This window comes from Castor canadensis, chromosome 11, assembly GCF_047511655.1.
Source record: "Castor canadensis chromosome 11, mCasCan1.hap1v2, whole genome shotgun sequence".
Classification (NCBI taxonomy): domain Eukaryota; kingdom Metazoa; phylum Chordata; class Mammalia; order Rodentia; family Castoridae; genus Castor; species Castor canadensis.
Genome location: NC_133396.1, coordinates 94,921,874 through 94,941,957, shown reverse-complemented (window position 1 = coordinate 94,941,957; position 20,084 = coordinate 94,921,874). Strand labels below are relative to the sequence as shown.

The 20,084-nt window shown below is 41.5% G+C and overlaps 1 protein-coding gene across 7 annotated transcripts in view; it reads right to left on the bottom strand.

Annotated features, from left to right (window-relative positions):
• Ildr2 (immunoglobulin like domain containing receptor 2) overlaps window positions 1-20,084 on the bottom strand; it is a 60,851-nt gene that overhangs the window by 19,120 nt on the left and 21,647 nt on the right. The window contains exons 4-6 of one of the 7 annotated variants that reach the window (XM_074047586.1): window positions 6,976-7,032; window positions 4,140-4,286; window positions 2,908-3,090 (exon numbers count right to left, since the gene is read on the bottom strand). The exons of 1 other annotated variant lie outside the window; for it this stretch is intronic. In XM_074047586.1, the coding sequence (XP_073903687.1) occupies window positions 2,908-3,090; window positions 4,140-4,286; window positions 6,976-7,032 (387 nt within the window). The remainder of the gene's footprint in view (window positions 1-2,907; window positions 3,091-4,139; window positions 4,287-6,975; window positions 7,033-20,084) is intronic. 5 more of the 7 variants (XM_074047587.1, XM_074047590.1, XM_074047588.1 and 2 more) reach the window with 5 other exon arrangements.

The window sequence follows — 20,084 nt, the reverse complement described above, 5'->3', positions numbered from 1 at the left end:
GTGAGCATGTTTCAAATGCTAATAGGAAAAAGCTAATACATTTGTGAAGGTGGAGCTGAAAGGTATGAATGGGGTGGACAGTGGGTATTCAACAGAGAAATATGACAAAGCTGAAGAGGATGGATCCACAGCAACTCAGGCGGAGTCTGTCTTCTTTCCTTGTAGCTCTCAAGTGGCTACTATGAAGAATGGGAGAAGGATTCAGGGTGCCTCTTCTCCTTCTCCAATTAGGTAACCAACTGGCTATACTATACATAGCTCATCAAAGATGCCTTTTTCAACTACATAGTGTTCCAAAGAGTATTGTGTACAAATGTAATCTGAAAAATTACTGTTGCTAGATGATTACTCTAAAATTGAAGTAGCATACAAATATAAAAAGACTAAATTTACATTTTTATAAATCAGCATTTCTTAACATTTTAGCAGTCTTTAAAGAATAATCTACATTGGCCAAATCCACCTTTTTAAAAGGAAAATTAGTCAAACACTATCACTGATGCTGTCTCTAGGACCTTGAATATGGATATGTGCCAATGGGAACCATGAAAAACTCTTTCCTACAATGTAAGAATGTTTGTAAATGACACAATGTATCCCCATACAACAATAAAAAAACAATCTCTTTCCTGACTCCACCAGATACAAAACAATGACATGGGCAAGAGAAGCAGTGGTCAACACTGGTTGCTATCTTTCCTCTGTTTCCTAGCCAACAGAATCCTGATTTTGTACACTTCTAAGGTGAATAGTTGTTTAGGCCTGAAAGGTGAGTTTTGATTAGTTCCAGCCCATCTGGTTTAGGAATGAGCATGGGACATAATTCTTGCCAGTAACAATGCAAGGAGAAGCCTGCTGAATGGAGCTGCTGGAAAAGCTCTTCTCACTCTTGGAAACAGTGGCACAAGGATAAAACATACTTTTACCCCAGATGCTCTTAATACCTGGAACTACCACAACCAACAAAGAATTATGAATGGAACTAGCCAAGGAGGATAGAGGGTATGCCAGATGACAATATGAAAAATGGAAAATAAGTATGTCCTGCAGTGATGTCACCAAACTGTTTGATTAGCCAACTCTGGAACTGCTTTTCTTTGGGAATTCATGTTAAGTGAAATAGAATATTTTCCTATTTTTAAAGTCAGCTCTAATTGTAGGTGGTTAATATGGCAAGATGAAGCCAAAATGATTAAACTGCAGCAAAGCAGAACTGAGCAAAGATTGAAAACGAGAGATAAAGTACTTGCCAGCCTATAAATAGGAATCATTTCATTATGGTAATATATTAAATAAAAAGTAAAGGGGGAGGAGTTTTGCTGATAAGAAAAGAAAAAGAAGATTAGGGAGAAAAGGGAGGAAAGCAGCAAGTACAGAGCACAATAAAAGTTCCATTAATGTCTCTATTGCCTACTCCTTCCTTTGGGGGAATGGACTACGCTGTCTTTATCTCTCAAATTCCCTGTGCATCCTTAATCATTAACTTGTCCTTGTCAGTCTGTGACTCATTCCCAGTCTCAGACGTCAGAATTCTACTAATAGTTCCAGGTAGAGAAAAATACAAATATCAGTTACTCACTGAGAATGGCTACTCCTCCACAGCCAGGCATTGACAGTTTATTATGTAGGCTGGATTCCCTTCCCCACCTCCCACTGAAGGCAGTACAGATCCCTCCAGAGGGAAAAAAACGACTGTTTCACCAACCCCACTGGCTCACCCACATATAAAGATTGAAAAATCACCTCAATCTACTACACATACAATCTTAACCTTCGCTGCCTAGTAATTCTGCAAATGCCTTCAGGAATGATATATTCTAATGCCCCTCTACCTCTACTCTCTACCTCTGCACAAATTCATCATGTCCCAAATGGAGCTATTCTTCACTCAGATCAGTTCTCCTTCCCGGTTACTTCACTTCTATGTATGATCTGCACCACTTGACAATTTGGGACCATCATGAAGTTCCCCTTTCCTTCATTCCCCAACATCTCTCTCATTGCTTCTTTCAAAATAACTCTCAAATTTACCATGCATTTCAACTCTATTGTCTCTATCAAAAGCCAAATGTTCATATAACATATGTGAGCCACATCAATCAGCTCTAAGTTGGTAGTATCTGGCTCCATTCTCTCCCTCTTAACCCTCACCTTGTCATCCTACCATCTCTCCACTCAGGAACCTGCAAGTGGCTACCACTTTCTCACTCCACCAAGCTCCCCCAACAAGTCTGCAGGGGTTGTAAAGCCTTCCCTAGTCTAGCTCCACCAGACATCTTCCATCTTCTCCTAGGCAACAAGTTGGACACTGTCAAACTCACACTGTGTTTTCCCAGCTCTGGAATTTTGTCCTTCCTGTTTGGGGATGCTCTGCATCCCCTACTCTCTTCTCCTAAATCCTACTCATTCTTTCAGTCCCAGCTCAAATCTCACCTCCTCCATAAAGCCTCTGTAACTCTTCCATCTTTGTGCTGAGTATCATACTCTTCAGCATCTAATTGTCTTAATAAAGGTCCATTCTTTCTCTCTGATGAGGCCATACTGCCTGTTAAGAGAAACCCTGTTCTATACATCTTGCTGTCCTTCATAGAACTTAGCACAGTCCTGAACACTAGATAGGAATGAGATAACTGTTTAACTGAATGATCAACATTCAAGAGGTACTTTGCCTCTTTCTTTTACAGTTTTAGTTACTAAGAAGCCTACAGAGGAAGCAGGGGTCAGTGTCATGAAGCTCTTGAAAAGCCTGATACACACTCCAAAAGATATCTGACATGGCTGGAAAGATTCTACTTCCTGAATGGAGATAACCATTTCCTAAAGCTACATCACTGAACTAACATATTTAGCAGCAAGGAACCAGGGTGGAGCCCAAGACAAGCATGGGGCAGGGCAGTCTGAAATTACATTTACCACTGTGGCTTCCTCCAGTGGAGTCACTTGGTGCCAAGGGAGGTGGATGCGGCTTGTCCATCAGCATGCCAGATGAGGGGGCTCCTCCCAAAGGGACAGAGGGGATGGAGTAAGGGCCAGGGACATCGGAGACAGAGGGAGGGTACCCGGCCTTGGCTGCTTTCCCTGCTTCATACACTGTGGAGGGAGATGAAGAGCAAGAGAGATTATGTTGTCCCACCCTCCACAACCCTCACACCAAAAATCCCTGAGGATGCACTCAAGGGGGCTCCTGGATGAGTGTATGTTCATTCCCCTAGGACTGAATCTACGCATTAGAACCGCTCTCTCTTGGCCTCCTCCAACTCCACCAAAAGTTGTAATTCCACATGAGGAACTGCAGTGTTTAGTTCTGGGTGGCTGAGTAAGTGGTTCTGGGAGCTATCACAGCAACATCCTCAGTGACAGTAGGAACCCACTCTGAATCTGTCTATACCACACTTGGTCCCCTCTGGACTGCCCAGAGCTGCTTCGGAAAGGAGTCAGAATCTCCTCTGGAGAAGCAAAGCAAGCAACTGGCTTGTTCATTACTCCTCTGTGATTTCAAAGCAGAGCCAATAACCCAACTCCTCCTAACACTGCTTTATTCTTAAAGATATTAATACATAGTGTTTTTCTCTTTCAAGAAGTGTTTGGTTTATGGTAAGGATGCCAAACTTAATGCATACATGGGCTTGGCTGGTAAGGTAAAACTGTGAGTCCCCAGATGAGGACTAGTCCCTATTATAGCCCATTTCATCATGGGGGTAAATAAAACTCATTGGTGGCTGTGGGATGGTGACCAAAGGTCACAGTTTACGCACCTGGCTTATAAAAAAGGAGGTTCTCTCCATGAGAGGGTAATGATCAGAGAAGGTATCTTCTAGTTTGAATGGCCCTATGGAAGGGCAAAACCTATCCCACAACCTCATCACTCTGAACCTGCCCTTCCTTTCATCAATTCTGTCCATGAGAAATACAAATGCATGGAGTGATAGGTGTGGATAAAAATCATGGAGATGTGCATAGAGGTGAGGAAAACAAGAATGGTCACTCCTAAAGCTCCCAGCAGAGGAGAAGGTTTGAAACAATCAACTTTTTAGGTGAAAGGAACGGAGGTGGAGGTGAAACACGGGGCACACAGCTGTCAGATGAACAGGTAATATTTCTTCTGATCACTCCACATCTCCCCACTGGTCTCTACTCACAGGCCTGAGGGCAACAGCAGGAATCCGGGCAGCATGGGCAGCGGACATAACAGCAGCAACTGTGAGGGCAGCACTGGCACCAGCAGATCCCCACCAGGACAAAGAAGAGGAAAACTCCCAGGATCACCAGGCCGACAAACACCCACTCTGGAAGGAGGCACAAAGAAATCCACACTCAAGGTGACCCACCTTCAGGACTGGGCACACTCTGTCTCCCTTGAAAGGAGATGAGTTAGGGGGACCTGGGAGGAAAGCATGTCCAAACAGAAAGCAGAGCCCCCAAACTCAAGAGGGACTCTGAGAGTGTGAAGTGCTGGGATGTGGAAAAAAGGGAAGGTTACCGATATCTACAAGGTACACAGAATGACCAGCACACAGTGATGGGGGATTTCAAGGTCCTTTAGTGGGAAAAGGGTTTATCAAATTGACTGTAGTGTCAGAATAAGGGTGGGACAAGAGCAGGAACATGCCTGGCTGTGGGGACAAGGAACCTTACCCTGTGGTGGGTTCTGTGAATGCCTATCCTTTATAGTCAAGTTCATAATATTTATAAAAGTATAAATCCTGGTCAGGACAGTGATACACACCTATAATCTCAGCACTCAGGAGGCCAAGGCAGGATGACCGTGTTTTCAAGGCCACCCTGACTACATACCAAGTTCTAGGCCAGCCTGAGCTACATAATGAGACCCTGTCTCAAAATACCAAAAAATAAAAGTAAAAATCCTGAACAAAAAAGGCCTCTATGTCTACATGGCATAAATGCAGACCACCTTTGGGTGGTCCAGGCTCTGTATGCATTCATCTGTTTTCCCTGCTGGTCACCCAAGGATATCTTTCCTGTATTCAACAACAGGACTGAAATCCAAACCTTTTATTGATACCTGGGCAACAGAAAACTAGAGACATAGTCTCCGAAAACTAGAGACAAAGTCTCAAATAAATAAGACACTGATCCCATCCCCAGAGACTGGGATGGGTTTGATCACAAGAAAGCTGACCATGCTAGGCACCCAGCATAACCAATGACTAAAGTGGCTCAGAGCTTGGATGAACAGCAAGGTGAACATGTACACACACAGCTAGGTATGCTTGTTGACGTTGGCTGTTTTCACAGCTCTGCCAGAAGCTGAACATGAATTCTATTTCATTTGCCCAACCACAAGATTAAGAGAAAGGAAACAAATTCTGCTTGGCTTACATAAAAATGACTGTGGCCCTCAAATGACTTGTCTCAGTACCATTCTGCAGAGACTTGGCTATAGGAACCAACTTCTCTGTAGAGGCCTGGACAGACTGAAGAAAGCCATGCTTTCCTTCAGAAGGCAAAAGACTAAGGCAGTGTATTGAAGTTGAAAACCGTCTATCAAAAATCCCTTCACAGTGAACCTCAAGTACACACTACTTGTTTTTCTCAAAATTTAGTTATCGACTATTCCTTCAACTAAATGGACATTCAGTTAGGAGCCTGAAAGTATAACATTTTTTATATATAAAGGGTTTTTTTGATAATGAAAAATTCCTTTGATCTTTGGTTGGAACATCATTTCCTTGGAAAGAAAATAAACAATTTATGTTTCCTGAATTTCTCCTCTTACTTCTCCATCTGAAATACATTCAAGTTAACCAGGTCAACCTTTCTTCAGTGAGGAACTGAGAAGGCTTTGTGCCTGTCTTGAATGGTCTACAGAACATTCTTGTTGAGGACAACAGATAACAGAAGGCTATGGCCTATGCCTTTGTAGTAACATAATAACATAATGTAGTCTGAGATAGACTTGAGTAAGCATTGAGGTTTAGATTAGTGTTATGGAGTGGGGGCTACAACTCAGGTCAGGCAATTAAGGATAAAATGCTGACAGGTTATATTTGAGAAACAAAAATGTATTATCTTCGAAAAGATTCTTGGAGTCAAAAGCAGAAAAATTCAGGTGAATTTGGTCAGATATGAAAAATGCTGTAACTTTTGGGACCAGGAGATAGAACTTCTAGTTTGAAACAGTGCACTATGACATTGTCTTTTTTTTTTTTTTCTTTTTTTCAGGGACAAATACTTACAAATTGAAGGCATTTTTGATAAGGGGGATTACAAAGAGATGACTATTTGTGCCCTTGGGAGCAATATCAGTAACAAGAATGTCTGGGTTTAAGTTGGCCAGCTAATAGGAAAGAAAAAGAAGAATTCAAGGAAGAATAATTAGTGAAGCTCAACTATAAAGACTCAATTTTTTTCTTAAAACTTCAATCAAGCCAGGTGTAGTGGTGCACATCTATAATCCCAGCACTTAGGAAGTGGAGGTAGGAGGATCATGAGTTTGAGGCTAGTGGGGTTAAAGAGCAAGTTTGAGACCAGCCTGGGGTATACAGGGAAACCCTGTCTTAAAAAAAAGATTTTTGATGTTACAAAAGGCAACTCAGAGTAACATTATTGTATAATAAGGAATGAGTAAACATATAATTTAGGGAATAAAGAATGTAGACAAATAATGACTCTGTTAAGAATACTTATAGCTACTTGGCTACTGCTGAAATACTGAGATGGGCCTGGAGAGTACCAGCAATGCTGTCACTGAAGGACTGGGTCTCCACCTCAGATGTTGTCACTGAAGGACTGGTCCCCACCTCAGCCTATTTTTAATCATTGTTATTCTTTTAGGGTCTAGGAATAGAAGGAATACAACTCAAAAGCTCTTCAATGGACTTAGTCCATCCTGCTAAAGATTACCGAGATATACAAACAAATGTCCAATTAATTACACAAGTAATTAGTGACTAATGCAGAAGCAAGACAGATGGAGTGATAGCAAATTAAGCAAATAGTTAAATGACTGAATACCTGGCATAATCTCCACAGCAAAACTGGGCAAGAGATCAGCAAGCAGCCCTGTCCTGCCTAGAAGAAGTGGAAGGAAAAGAAGAAGGAAAGAGGTTACTCAAAAGAAAATGTAGCCTGATACCTGGATGCCATTGGTAGCATTGCTACCTGAGGTCTTTGGTGTGTAATCTTTGAGGTATCACCAGGGCTGGGCTTAGTCAAAGAAAATGACCTTCTCTATCAACCCTTGGCAACCATCTGAGTGAAGTTTGCACCTAAACTAGGTGGAAGCAGAAACAGAACTTTCCAACCATTTATAGGAGGAGGAAATCTCTGCTTCCATATGCAAAGCTCTGCCTGAGCAGACTGACATACACCAGATCCATTCATTTATACATCCCTCTCCATACACTTAATTGAAAAGTCAAACCCATCTGTATCCAAGTGTTCAATCTACATTTTCATACATCCATACATAGTCTTATGTCCATATCAAAACAAAAGTACATATTTGGTTTTAACTCAGAATTATCTAGCTAACATGATTCTATTTATGTCCTAAAGTATTTCAATAATTAAAATTTTGAAAGGCATGAAAAAGATAAAGCTAGATTGGTTACACACTCTTTCTGGCTTCAAAAATACTCTGCACATATGTATATGATATGGCTTTTCCATATGGTACCCACAGCTGGCATTGTATGTACCCAAGTGCCTTCTGCATGATATGGCAGAAAAGCTTAAAGGCTGGTGTTAGAACAGGTGCTCCAGGAGGTAAAGAGCTGTGCAGGAAACAAGATGCTAGAAAACATGAGAGAGGATTAGTCCTTTTAAAAACTCGCCTGATTTATAGAAAGATATTATGAATGCTTTCACCATATTCTCTTATTGAGGTAAATGTGAAGGATTGTGAGGATATCTTTACAATCCCAAAGCCTTGCGAATAAACTAGAAAGTTGCACTAGGAAACAACTACCAAACTTCCCCTCAGATTTGTCATGGTAAAAAGTCACTGTGACAACCAAGCATAAGACTAAATCCTGTTTCATTTAGGTGCATGACACATACGTCTAGAATACCATCCAATAAAAGTGCACTGCCAGCAACATCGATAATTTTAACTTTGCTAGGAATTACATTAAAAAGTAAAAAGAAACAGATAAAATTAACTTAATACTATTTTTTGCTTATGTCAGTATTCACAACCTATTATCATTTCAAAGGCTCAGTAGCCACATGTAGCTATTGGACATTACAGCTCTAGGGCCTACAGACTGCTAGCTTGTATCATCAATGGCATTTCTATTGTGAATCTAATTAATGAGTTGGACCATAGATAGTATATATGGAGATGTTCAAAACATTGGTAGACTTGAGAACTAGCAAGTAAATGAAGTAAAGCTACTCATTTAACTAGACACAACAAGAAATATATTTAGAAGTACTAATTGTCCAGAATGGAAAATCAAAAGCAAAAACAAAAATCCACAATCTACATTTTCATACATCCATTCACAGTTCCATCTCCATATAAAAACAAAATTTCATGCATATGGACTTGGCTCATTTAGAAAACAATTTTTCCTGTTCGAGTTTGTTGAGGTACATAGAGAAAAGGGTACCCATGTGTGTGGTTTATATCTGGAGTATAAAGGTCATAGTTGCTTACTGGTTCCTTCCTCTATAAGGCACCACACACAAAAGAGGCCCTGATGAAAATTAAAAATGGGGGATGCCTCCAGGACAGTAGGGGGTTGCTATAGTTGGGGACAAGATGTTTGTGAGCAGGATAAGAGATATTTGCTCCCTTCACCTTTTCTTGGCTCTCTTCAACTATAGGAAGCTAATGCAGTAACATGTATCCTGGTCATGTCTTCTGCATGGGTGATGGTCCATTTAGAAAGCTACCTGTGTACTTCAAGGAAAAAGCATCCTAGAGTGGCAACTTATGTCAGCTATCCTTTAGGCCTTGATGAGAAAAGCTTTCTTCTTTCTGTCTTCCCTCTTGCGCAGATGACGTGGTAAGATGGTCCTCCTGCTTGCAAGATCCTTCAGAAAGGCAAGTGAGAGCCAGTAGGCATTGAAGAAAGGTGTCCTAAAGGAGACTTCTCAGGCCTGAGCCTTCAAGAAAGGTTAAGAGGTAACCCTAAGGCTCACACAGATCCCTAGTGTAGGAGACCTGATAGGGGTTTGGGACCTAAACCTGAGCAAGTGATGAAAAGCATATATTAATCTAATCTGGAGCTGTTCCCTGTACAACTATCTCTTCAGAATTCAACAACACAGGGGACAGCTGGTCAAAGATTGGGACTTTGGAATCTTGGACATCTCTTGAAGATATAATTAATATTTATTGTCAGGCAATAGCTAATGGTCCAGAAGCCAATATACAGAATTTATTAGCAAGTCAGTCATCAGTTACATGATAGATTTTTTGTTGTTTTTCAATCTTGATAATTAACATTTCTAAATACATTTTTTGTTGTGTCTAGTTAAATGAGAAACTTTACTTGTGCTTATTCTCTAGTTTTCAAACATACCAATGTTTGTGCTATGGTCCAAATCACTAATTAGAGTCATAATAGAAATGTCATTGATGATATAAGCTAGCAATCTGTAGGTTCAGCAGGACATGAGCTATACAATAATTATTAACTATATAATATGCTTGTACATATTATATAGAACACATTATGTTGGAAAAAGTCGTGCGCTGGAAGTCAAAGTGGTTAGGGAAGCTCTGACATATATCTGGTGACTAACGGGGAAATTACTTCACCCTTAATTCACACTTCTTAGTTTCTCATTAGCAAAAAGAAACAGCTGAATATAGTGGTGCATAAATAGGGAAAGTATATATCTTGGTTTGTCTGGGACAGTCCTAATCTATGTCTATGGTCCTGGATAATTAACAGCACTCCTTTTTACACTCAAAATATCCTAGTTTGGACAATTAATTATATGGTTATCCTATCTATATCATTTTAGTTCTCAAATCTTATATTCAGTGATTAGAGTTGAAACTCAAAGTCTATAGGGCCCAGCAGGTAATGCAAATGTGTACAACTGGTCAGATACCAGACAACATGGTACAAATGGCAGTGTCTTTAGAGGGTCACTACTACTCACTTCTAACCAATCGTTGCACTGTGGAAATGTCTCTTTGGGTCACAAGTCACCAGACCCCAAATTTTATGTGAAACATCCTGATTTTTAAATGCTTAGCAACTAATTCTTTTATTCTTTAAACAGTGGCTAAGCCAAAAAAAAAAAAAATGTGTCCATGGCCTGTACACAGCCCAAAGATCATGACTTTGTAAACTCTAAAGGATATGTACACACAGATATATTTATGAGTAGAAAACACAAAAGTTGGATTTCCCCACAGGCTGTTGGGTTACCTTGGTTGGTGTTCTAACATTGCTTCCATACACAGAATGATAGTGAATATAAACTCGAGGCATCTATGTTAAGATTAAAACTTCAAAGGAACAGTATTACATACCACATTGGTAGTTTTCTTATTTCTGGGGACCTGGAATGGGTGTCATGGAAGAACAATGAAAGGGCTTTTATTTTTTTTCACTCTAGACTTTTTTTTTAATTGAAAAATTAAAACAAGGAGAGTTTGTCAGAAATATGGATAGGAAATTCACAAAGCTCGTCACTCCAACAGGAAGACCCACATCAAACTTTTCATTCCCTTTGAAACAACAGTCAATAGCTAATGTTTCAGAAGGTGAGGGATTCCAATAATGCACCTGGCTAGTGTTAGCCCCAGGGTGGTGTGGGTGACAGATTCTTGCAGAAAAGTGGGTGAAATTAAATGTCTTCAGAATTCAGAACATACTATGAGTTTGGGGATAACAGATACCACCACTATATCAACAGTAGAGAGTGCAAAGTCTGGCTTTTACATCATGACTTACATTTATTAAAGCTAAAGGTATTTTAAAAATTGGATTTATGCTGGAATCTTATATATTTCTGAAAATCATTTTGCTTCCAGCTCCTTCCCTAACAATTCCTAAGAAATGCTCTTGCCAGTCAGAAATGTGTTTATCTTTTCTTCTATTCTATGGTGTCCAATGAAAGTCTGATCTTAGAACATCTAAACAATGGCAATAAGTACATTCCAGATGTCAGCAGCACTTCAACACACTTGTGAATCACTGTTATTCTTCCAGGATTTGGCTTAGGAGTGGCAATTACAAGTCACTTTAATGTCTGAGGAAAGGATGGAAAGTAGACCCTGCAGAGAGAAGGCCACATTTACACTTTTCAACCAACGCTCAAACGATCAGTAGAAAACAGAGTTTTTATGTAAGCACTCAAACAGTTTTCTCCAAACCTTGCAAAATCCATTACTTTAAAGAAATTTCCACATGAATGAGCCAAATGAATCAGGCATACTAATAGTTTGTGCTTACACACACACAAGTGCCACTTTCATACCACATTATCACAAACTCCATGGCCAAACACATTCAGACCCTTTGGGTTGAATGCTCAGTGTAGAAACAGGTACTGTGAAAAAAAACAATTTAGGCCTCTTACCTATATAATTGTCTAAGTCACCTGGTTTTTGCCACTGCCACCTTGAAGCTATTCCCAATGAGCTATTTGTGCATTTTCCTGAAAACCAGCTCACTTCTGAAATTGGAATCCAATTCATTCATTCATTCATTCATTCATTATACTCAACAAAGAAGTATAGATTGTGCCAGATGGAGACAGAAACAGGATCAAGATACTTGAGAGGCTCAGTCTAGTCCACATTCATGCATCTTGTCTAACGGAATAAGAACTCACTTTTGGCTATCTACTTCTGTATCACAGGACTTACTAAAGTCAAAAGACTTTCTTCCTGCCAAATCTATTTTTGTCAACCCTCAAATTTTGATGAGGTTGCATGGGGTCAAAGGGCTTGCCTAGCTTACCACTTCTCCTCTGTTCAGAGAGTTATTTTTGCACATTTCACAGCAGCCATTTCATAATGACATTTCCCCAAGGTTCTAATAATCTTTTCTTGGTAAGCCAAGTCCCTCAAGGCAGGATTCCCTTACTTTCTTTTCTAAGATAAACATCTGAACCACCTTGTTCAAATCCTTACCACACACAGTCTACAAGCCTCTGAAAATGTGTTCTGACAGAGCTCTGTAAGAATGAAGCAATGAGAAGATGCTTCTCTCTTCCTCCATCCCCAGTACCACTGTATACACCTTCATTGGAGCACTTATTTTCCAGGGATGATCATTCTCCTACAGGTGCCTCCACTATCAGGATAGACACCCCTGCAAAGCAGAGATTGTGCCCTAAGCTTAGCACTCCTTGCAGCCCAGCACAAAGAGGCATCTCATCCACCCATCAGGACTTCTGAGTGTTTCTAAGTCCCATTGTTTGGCAGGCTGGGCTTCTGACTAGACTTCTGATTTTCTGCTCATTATTGTCCATTTTACCTATTGCAGATGGAAGTAGGCCTTAATAAAAAAATATGAAGGAAGCCAGGTGTGGGTGGCTCATGCCTGTAATCCTAGCGATTTGGGAGGCTGATATCAGGAGAATTGCAGTTCATGAGACCCCATCTCAACCAATAGTTGGGAGCCACAGCACACACCTGTCACCCCAAGCTGTACAGGAGGCTGAGATCAGGATGAAAATGGTTCCAGGCCAGCCCAGACAAAACAGTTCGCGAGACCACCACCTCAACAGAAAAAATCTGGGCATGGTGACACATGCCTGTCATAATCAGTTATGAAGGTAACATAAAATAGGAGGATCATGGTCCAAGCTGGCCTGGGCAAAATTCGAGACCCTATCTCCAAAATAACCTGAGTAAAAAGGGTTGGAGGCATGGTTCAAGCAGTAGAGCACCTGCCTAGCAAGTGTGAGGCACTGAGTACAAATCCTATACTGCCACCTCCCAAAAGTATGAAGGAACCATTCACTCCTGAATTCATCCATTCGGCATTCTTCCATGTATTGCAGAACATTTAGCACCCCTGGGTTCAATGTCCGGAATGTCCTCCACACATTAAAACATCCCAAAATGTCATCTGCCACCTAAGATAGTGGAAGCACCACACGACCCTACATGTCATGATTTGAGAATCACCAGGCTAGGGTATTTTTAAGGAAGTCATTATAGAGATATAATATGTATTCAGATTTTAGCCAAAAAGGTTGCTTTTCCTTCTAGCCTTAATACTTAAATCTAAGTTCTGATTAATTCAACCCTTCAAAATGGAAGAGAAAATGAAGAAGTTCTGGAGTGCTACAAACTGGTTTTCAGAACCTAGATCTGGCTACTCAACCACTAGTAGACAGGGTGTTAGTGCAGTGGAACTCATGAAAAGGTGGGATGACAACACTTCCTGCATCTTTGTGATGCCTATGGCATAGTGATCTCCATTTATTTCTTTGAATGTATTTACTAGGTCCTTCCGGGGTATGCCAATACACCATTCAAGTGAAGCTTCTCTTTAGGCCAATAACAAATGCCTGCCTTCCCCTTGTGGCTGTGGTTCCCTTCTCCTTTCTGTTTGATGCACATCTCAGCGTCATCTGTTTCCAAGCTTTCCTCAGATGCTCTGGTTCCATCTTGAGTGATGTACTGTATCCACCCCATTCTCTCAGCTCTTAACCTTCCAAAGTGTTTCTTTCCTATGTCTTTGAGAACAGATGCCTTTCTCTGGCCCTTTTAAGTGTAAAGATGTTTCTATGGCTATGCTTTAAGTGTTGTTTCTATGGCTATTTATAATTCCAAATGATTGGAAATTTCCCAAGGGCACACAACACATCACTGATTTTATTCTACATTCCCATGGTAACCGTGCATTCAATAAATATAGTTTATGGCTATCCATCACAAATGTGGATATAGCCTCCCTTTCTTTTATATATATTTATAAACTATGTATTTAAGCATTTCATGTGTTTACTTTTTTCTTGTTGTGTCTTTGATAATTTAGTTCACTTTAAATTATAGTCTTAGAGGAGAATAATTCTGACAGTGAGTTCTCTCCATAAAATGACTAGTATTGGACCATTTGCAATTAACTCTTAATAAATGCTTCTGGCTTTTTGGCAATGATTATAAGCTTAGTCTGAGGCAGTGACTTCTTCTATTGACACAGAATTCTAGAATCAGATTTTATAGCTGAAAAGGATCACAAAGGACTAGTCTACAGCCCCCTCTCCCCCTTCCCACCTGTTTTCACACTTGAGGATCAGAAAGACTAAGAATCTTACCCAAAGACACACAACTGACTAATGATCAAGCCAGGAATAAAATCTGGGACTACTTTCTTCCATTCCACTGTTTCCCCTCTTTATCTCACTACCCCTCAGTATTTACTTCTCCTCCATTTAGCAATGTATAGCAACTGCATCCTAGTCTCCTAGTATTTGCAGTGAGTGACTCCAAAAAAATTGTGTTTGTGGCATTATTGCTCTACTTACATAATTAAAGTATAATTTTTGGAAGTAGAAAATATTGGAGTTTGTTGAAATTCTCAGCACCTTTTAAAGTTGCAACCAGAAAATGATTACTGAATACATCATAACACAGTATGATCTAATTAAAAGGCATTCTCCACACTGCTACAAACTAATAAACAATAATAAAAATGATTGCAAAGGCACTTAGCCTTTGCAAAGTGCCACAGTGATCCAACCCCCTGCCCCCAGAGAGTGAATAGATGCAAAATACTATGAGTAATATAACATGCTTGACTTGGCTTGAGATGAAACGTAGAAAATAGCTAGATTTGACTCGAAAGTGGTGTAGAGGAGGGTGGGATGTAACGCAAAGAGGAAATTGAGTTTTTCAGGGCCCACTGTCATTTGTGGCACTTTACTGTGCTCTTTATGTCAGACTAGCACAAAGATACGGATCAGACTCAATACAAAGGTGTTAAGGATGGCTACTTTCCTTAATAAAAAAGGCCCTGTGATCTCAGGCTGACAAAGAGGACACAGCTTGGTAGGTCTTGGATGGTCAGAGTTCCTGCCCTTTCCTCTATGGCCTGCGCCCTCTTGGTGTGCGCGGGCTTCGACCACGGAGTCTTTCCCACAGCCCTGTCATGGGAAGCCAATTCAGCAAAGCCGTTGGCTCAACCTCCTGTGTGAACGCAAACCTGCACGCTTGAATAGCGGCAGCTGGCTTTGGAGAAAAAAGGCACAACTGTCTCCTGACCGGCTTTCAAGGGCTGCCATTCTTTCTTCCCCGGGGCTGAGCCGATTTCGCGGTACCACCCACTCCAGCGCTGCCCCGCGTCTCCTCCGCGGTGCTGGCGGGCCGGCGCGGGCTAACCCAGCTGCTCCAGCGCCGCCCAGGGTAACCACGGCAACCGCGGCTGGCAGCAATGCGCGCTAATTGAAGGCCGAGGTCCTCCCACAGGGATGAGCAACAAGTGAAGCAAAAATAGTGAGGCGGGATGCAAGCTGCGTGCATGCTGCATGCGTGCGTGCATTTGTGCGAGGAGGCAGGGGAGGCGGGGCCTGAGTGGCTGGGGGATTAGGGACCCCAGACCTCCTTTATGTTCAACAACGCAGGGCAGTGAACAGCGGCAACCATTCAGAAATCTTTGGGCAAAATTTTCAGGGAAATACCATTACTGCTGGACCCCTTCACTTGGCTCAAGTAGATGAATGGAGAGGTATGGTCACATCTCTACATCTCATGAACAAAATGCCAGCTAGCAGCAAGGGTTGGGAAGGGGGAGAGGAGCTGAAGCAAATTTGATCTCAAGTCCTCTGGATGATCTGTTCTCCTCAACCAACAGACACTTCAAAGTGGTAATCGTCTGAAGATGGATGACCATCAGACCAGTTTGCCTGGATAGCCCCAGTCTGTGCCTCTGGTCTTACTATTAATTGTTTTTAACCTCCCCACCCCCTTTCACTCTTAAGTGTATCCTACTTTGAATAATAAATTAGACCACCACCCTATCTAAAGTCTCCCTAGGTCTTCCTAGGTCAAAGTGTGAAATATTTTCCAAATTCCTCCAGAGCTCATTACATGGCCAGTGTGATCTAATCCTTGTGTTTACGTCAGGTAATAAACACCCTGTAGCTGAGGGCTATCCACTGAGAAAATGGGAGCTTCCAACAGTAACCAAAATACAGCAGCAGCAAGACAGCATGCTGGAACAGACTGCTCTCAGATCCTCTAGCAGGAAGATTTCCACAGGGTTGATTAGGGTCACCACTGGCAAGACACAGCACAGATGTCCATTGAGAAAATGTGAATCTAATTAGTAATAGGACTGCCAATTCACAGATGGCCCCTGAAAACCTCTGCCTATGGAGTGTACTGAAGGAAAATCAGCTCTTTAGCAGGAGCCCCTCAAGTGTATTTCCCTAAAAAGGGTTCCCACATACTAGGGATGACATACTGGTGATAAGATGTAGGGAATGGGAAGGCTGGGAAAAGGGAATCATTATTTGCAGAGTACATACTATGTACCATTTAATCTTCACTGTAGTTCTTCCATCTAACTTTTATGACCCCTTCTCCTATTTTCACAGATTAGGAAACTGAGGTTCAGAAACATTGACTTGACCAAGGTCACATTATTACACTGAATCCAGAGCTGCATGATCCAAAAGCCACTGTTACTCACAGTGTACCAGATCCACTATCCAAACAGACTTTTAGGATCTGGCACTATTGACATTTGGAGCCCAGATAAGTCTTTCCCGGGAATAAGAGGACTGTGCTATTTATTGTGGGAGGTTCATCAGCCTCCTTGATCCCTATCCACTAGGTGCTAAGCTCCCATAAGTTGTGACAACTAAAAAATGTCTCTAAACATTGACAGATGTCCCCTGGGAGGAGGAAAATACCCCCTCCTTAGAATTAGTGGCCTAAATCTGTGGTCTAATCTTCTCTTGCATTGTTCTTTCATGGCTTCAGAACTATAACTTTCACCTTCACCAAAAGACTGTAACTTTTATAGAGCAAGACAGTGCCATTTATTTGTTTTGCATCCTCACTGTGTTAGAAACACAGCATCCAAAAAATACTTATTAAGGTCTGGTAGAGTGGCTGACTCCTGGAATCCCAGCTACTTAGGAGGCATAGATAGAAGGATAAAGGTCTAAGGCTGGCCCAGGCAAAAAGTCTGCTGAAAAATAAAGTCAAAAGGGCTGGCAGTGTGGCTCAAGTGGTAGAGTGCTTGTCTAGCAAGCACTGGGTTCAAACTCTAGTAAGGCCAAAAAAAAAAAAATTCAAATCAAATTTAAATACAAATCATACTTGAAGCCATACTTGATACAGTATATTGTGCCTATCAAACAGCAAGCAAGCTTGAGATTTTGCAGTGAAGAGGTGTGAAGTCTGATTGAGGCTTCTTGCAAAGAGTAAAAGGCATGGCCCCATGTCTTTGTAGGAAACACTCCCCCCCTCCCCACCTCCTCAGTAGAATACTTGTTCTGTTCATTAACTGGAATCAGATTCTAGAGGATGCCTGGCTAACTTTTCTGGCCCTTCTCTCTCTTCTATCCTTTCAACACATTTCTCCAGTTCTTCCTAAAACCAAGACCAACAGAGGCATCTGGGTAAGCTCAGGACAGAGCAGGTCAGGGCTAGGAGAGAGAAGTGTGAGGAAAGGCACTGGGAAGGCACTGGGAAAGAGACTTGAAAAGCCCACTCCTTGTTTTGTGCCTGTCCTTTCCTGGGAGCCTGTGAGGTTAGCTCCATTGGAGCCCTGAAGGCACAGGTGCATGCGTACTGAAGTAGAATGTTTCTGCCCTCCTAGGGGAATCAACCCCACTTCAAGTCTTCCATGTGGGGCCAAGACACTGAAGCATGATGAAGTCTACAAATGAAAATGTGGGCATAGCCCAACTCACAAGATGTTCCAAAGGAGTGATGTCCAGATTTATGGCTAGACCATAGCCCAACTCACAAGATGTTCCAAAGGAGTGATGTCCAGATTTATGGCTAGACCATAGCCCAACTCACAAGATGTTCCAAAGGAGTGATGTCCAGATTTATGGCTAGACCGTGGCTCTGCAATTAATTCTTTCTCTCCCTTATGCCAGCAGTAAACTTTTTCTTACTTCTTTCCCAATTCTTTCCTCCTCTTCCTGTTTGTAAATCTTGGAGAGGAACAGCAGCAGCCACTCTCAGAGATCAAAGTTTTAGCAGGCAACAAAGACCTCCAAGGAGGCTGTTGCCATGGGAACTCTGGGAGCTGAGACCCTGTTAATAGGCAAACCTCCTTGGTCTGCAGCACCAGGCTGGGGTTGGCTAAGAGAGGGAGAAGGGGGAAGGGGAGCCTTGGCAACAGGTAGCCTTTTGGAACAGCCTGAGCTGAAGTCACTAGGATGAGGAGTGGACTGGATTCCAACTGAGGCAGCAGTAGCACAGGGTTGGGTGTGACGGCATTTCTGGGAGATCTCCCTTCCTAACAATTCACTGCTTTCTTATCATGTTCTTAATGGTTCTATTATACTAATGACAGAAAAGTTTATTTTATGCCAGAATAACCATTTCAAGCAGATAACTGTGAATAGCTTGATTTAAAAAAGAAACAAAAAAAATCCATGCCCGCCCATTCCTTCACCACTTGTCCGGGTAATATATGCAGTACTTTTGCATAAGTCACAGGAGAGGGGAGAAAAATATGAGCATGACAGTAAAACAAAAGTAATTCTGTGGCATTACATTCATGGGGAAGAATCAGTCCCAAATTAGTGCCTACTCACAAGGACTTGCTGAGAGCATACCTATTTCTGGCCTTCTGGATTAGTACTGTACTTGGCCCATTAAAAATAAAAATGATGATGAATTCCACAAAATGTCAACAGTGTAGATTTTTGCCTGCCTGGTATTCTTTTTGTCTTCATTTGGAACAACTTCCTGGTTTCCTTTAGGAAGCAACTCCTTTTTCCTTATCACTTCAGTTCATATGGTTCAATTGGGGCTGGTGGTTTACCACATCTCCCTCCCACCCCACACACAAGTCACCACCAACAACAGGGCTTTTGCAAAAATTATGGAGAAAGAGGCACTTCGTTCTCCTGAGATAGAAAGTGAAACATGGACCTGCTTGGTCTATCTTTGCCCCAGATGGAGTCTGCCTGAAAAATGAAGCTCACACAGGGGAATAGAGCAGGAGATGTTGGTAAGGAAAGAGAGATTTTTTTTTTTTAACACATTACCTGAGCACCAGGACAGGTCTTTGCTTGGAGCTAGGAATATCCCTGGGCTTATGTGTTATCTAAGTCAAAAAGTTCCCCTAAGCTAGTTGGAGCTTCGATCCCTTGCAATCAAAAGAGCTGTGGAAAATACAACAGTTAGCTCTAGATGGAGTGATTTAAAGAGATATTTTCTTCTTTTTTGTTTTTATTTTGTTTGAAATGTGGTCAATAGCATGTACCATTTTCCCAAAGATAGATACAATATTAAGACAAAACCAAAACCAGTATTTGAAGCATCACTCTCTATTGAGAATTAATTCTGTAATCCGTGGATCTTTGAAATAGAGTCAAAAAAAATCAATAAAGGACTCTGAAAAATCACCTTGTTTACTCTCATATCTCAGACAAGAGAACTTGTTTCCATGTTAAAGCTCATCAGAGAAGGAGTGTCTAGAATTTCCCTCAACTACCCATAATTCCAAAAATTGTTATTTACCATTAGGAATGCCTTCCTTAGCTTGAATTTAAACACCCCTTGGCTCATGGCCTCTTATTCTGTTCTCAGGCCAGAGGCAGGAATAGTCATTCACCCACCTACATTTCCACAGAGGCCCTGTCCCCTTTTTTCTAATTAAAGGCCTTTAAGCAAGCTACCACATGAGACATCAGAAAGAAGGGGTCAGGTCCTCATATTGTACATAGAAAGAAGTAAGAACAAGCCGAGCTGCTTTTAGATTTTAAAATAATAACTTCGCTGCATGAGCTTTCCTGAAATGGTGAAGTCCTTTTCCTGCCAGCTGGAGCTGCCCCAGGGAACTTTATTCCTATCCAAACAGTGGCATGGCTCCAGGTTATAAACAGCCTGTCCTTGCCACTGATCCTAGACCAATGTCTAATCTCAGGGTGGCAGATTTCTGGACACTCCCACCTTCTGTGACTGTCTGCTGGTATGGCCCTATGATCACAAATGTCTGTCTAAA